Genomic DNA, 2,137 nt, shown 5'->3' on the forward strand with positions numbered 1-2,137 from the left:
GGTGGGTTATATAATTATTTCCACACACACACACACACACACTCACACACACACACACACACACACACATACACACACATACACACATACATACACACACACACACGAATGCTAAACACACACGCACACACACACACACACACACACGTAATTACACACATAACACACACACACGTAATTACATACACGCATACACCACATACACTCACATACTTTATAATATATACATATATATATATATATATATATATATATATAATTAAAAAATGAATCACTTTTGGATTTAATTATGAAAGGTTATTATTAAATGAATTAGTGGCCGGAAGTTTTAATGAAATGTAATGAGGAGAACTTTTAATTAATCCCGACATCATCACTAGTTCAATCTAACAAACATCTTAGTGATGATGATGAGAATAATGATGAGGATAATAATGATGAATGATTGTGATGATGATGATGATGAATGATTGTGATGATGATTATGACGATGATAATTAGGATAATAATGATGAATGCGATGATGAGGATGAAGGATTGTGATGATGATAAGGATGATGATGACTGTGATGATGATGATGATGGCGATGAAGATGATGATGGCGATGAAGATGATGATGGCGATGAAGATGATGATGATGATGAATACAACGATGACCATGACGATGGTAATAACAACAATGTTAGTGATAACAACAACGACGACGATGATGATGACGATGATGGTGGTGATGATAATGATAACTAACAAGAGTGGTGGCAGTCTGTCAGGGAGAGGGCGTCGTTTAGGACCCCCCCGCATATCAAACAGCTGATGCTACTTCGGATCGATGCATATGTCAATCTCGTTTCACTGAACATTTTCCAGTGTTGTTGTTGTTGTGGCTACTTGTGTTGTTGTTGTTGTGGCTGCTTGTGTTGTTGTTGTTGTGGCTGTTGTTGTTTTTGTGGTTGTTGTGGCTTTTGTTGTTGTTTTTTACCGAAGCTGTTGTGTTGTTAGTATTGTTATTGTTGTGTTGCTGTTTTTGTATTGTTTTGGTGTTACTGTTGTTGTTATCTTTGTTGTTGTATGCTGTTGTTATTGCTGTTGTTTACGTTGTTTATGTAATTGTTGTTAGTGCGCTTAGGATAAGTTAAGGAAGTTGTTGTTGTGGTTAATTTTGTTGTTGTTAATGTTGTTGTATGTTGTTGTTGTTAATTTTGTTGTCTGTTGTTGTCTGTTGTTGTTGTTAAAGTTGTTGTTGGTTGCTGTCGGTTATCATAGAAAACTTTCCTCCATCACCTAATTGAATGTTTAATTAATTAATTGATTAAAACATTTTGAAAACAACTGTTAATTTGTTTTAATTTGGAATTTCTATTTAATTTTAATAAAAAAAAATATCAAAAATAATAATCATTCCACTCATAAAAATAAAAACCATTTAACTACTTTTAATTAAGACGTGAATGAATGAAGGTACAACAAAAGAATGAAGGAAGAATGAATGAATGAACGACAGAAGAAATAGATGAATGAATGATACATTTGTCACACAACAATAATAATAAATAAATAATGATCATCTTATTGTTTCATTGCCATCTTTAACTAAATGAGCCAACACACATCTCGTGATGAAATGAACTTTTAGCAACAAAACTCGACACGCACGCCAACACACACGCACACATGAACACACACACACATGAACACACATACGCGCACATGAACACACATACGTGCACACGAACACACACGCAAAAACACGCACACGTGAACACACATAGAGAATAATAAAGAGAGATACCAAGCAGGCACAGACAAAGGCAAACACACAAACAAACAAAAACACATAAATACACAAACAAACACATACAAACGCACGAAAACACACACACACATACATGCACAAACAAACAAACACACATACAAACGCACACATACAAACACACACACGAACATACAAACACACACACGAACATACAAACACATACAAACGCACACATACAAACACACACAAACGCACACATACAAACACATACACACACGAACATACAAACACACACATACACGCAGCTGAATGACATCTGTTTCGCAGTGGTGATATTGTTATTAATTATTTGCGTGTCACTTGGATGATTACGACTTATCTGT

The 2,137-nt window shown here is 34.8% G+C and overlaps 1 protein-coding gene across 1 annotated transcript in view; it reads right to left on the reverse strand.

Annotated features, from left to right (window-relative positions):
- The window catches only part of HELRODRAFT_189685 (hypothetical protein), a gene marked incomplete at its 5' end in the record, with an annotated part of 5,856 nt that extends 4,995 nt beyond the window's left edge, over nucleotides 1–861 (reverse strand). The window contains one exon of the mRNA XM_009031113.1: nucleotides 750–861. Coding sequence (XP_009029361.1) covers nucleotides 750–861 — 112 coding nt within the window. The remainder of the gene's footprint in view (nucleotides 1–749) is intronic.
- Nucleotides 862–2,137: the final 1,276 nt, after the last annotated feature.

The sequence above is a fragment of the Helobdella robusta genome (assembly GCF_000326865.2).
Source record: "Helobdella robusta unplaced genomic scaffold HELROscaffold_7, whole genome shotgun sequence".
NCBI classification, from domain to species: domain Eukaryota; kingdom Metazoa; phylum Annelida; class Clitellata; order Rhynchobdellida; family Glossiphoniidae; genus Helobdella; species Helobdella robusta.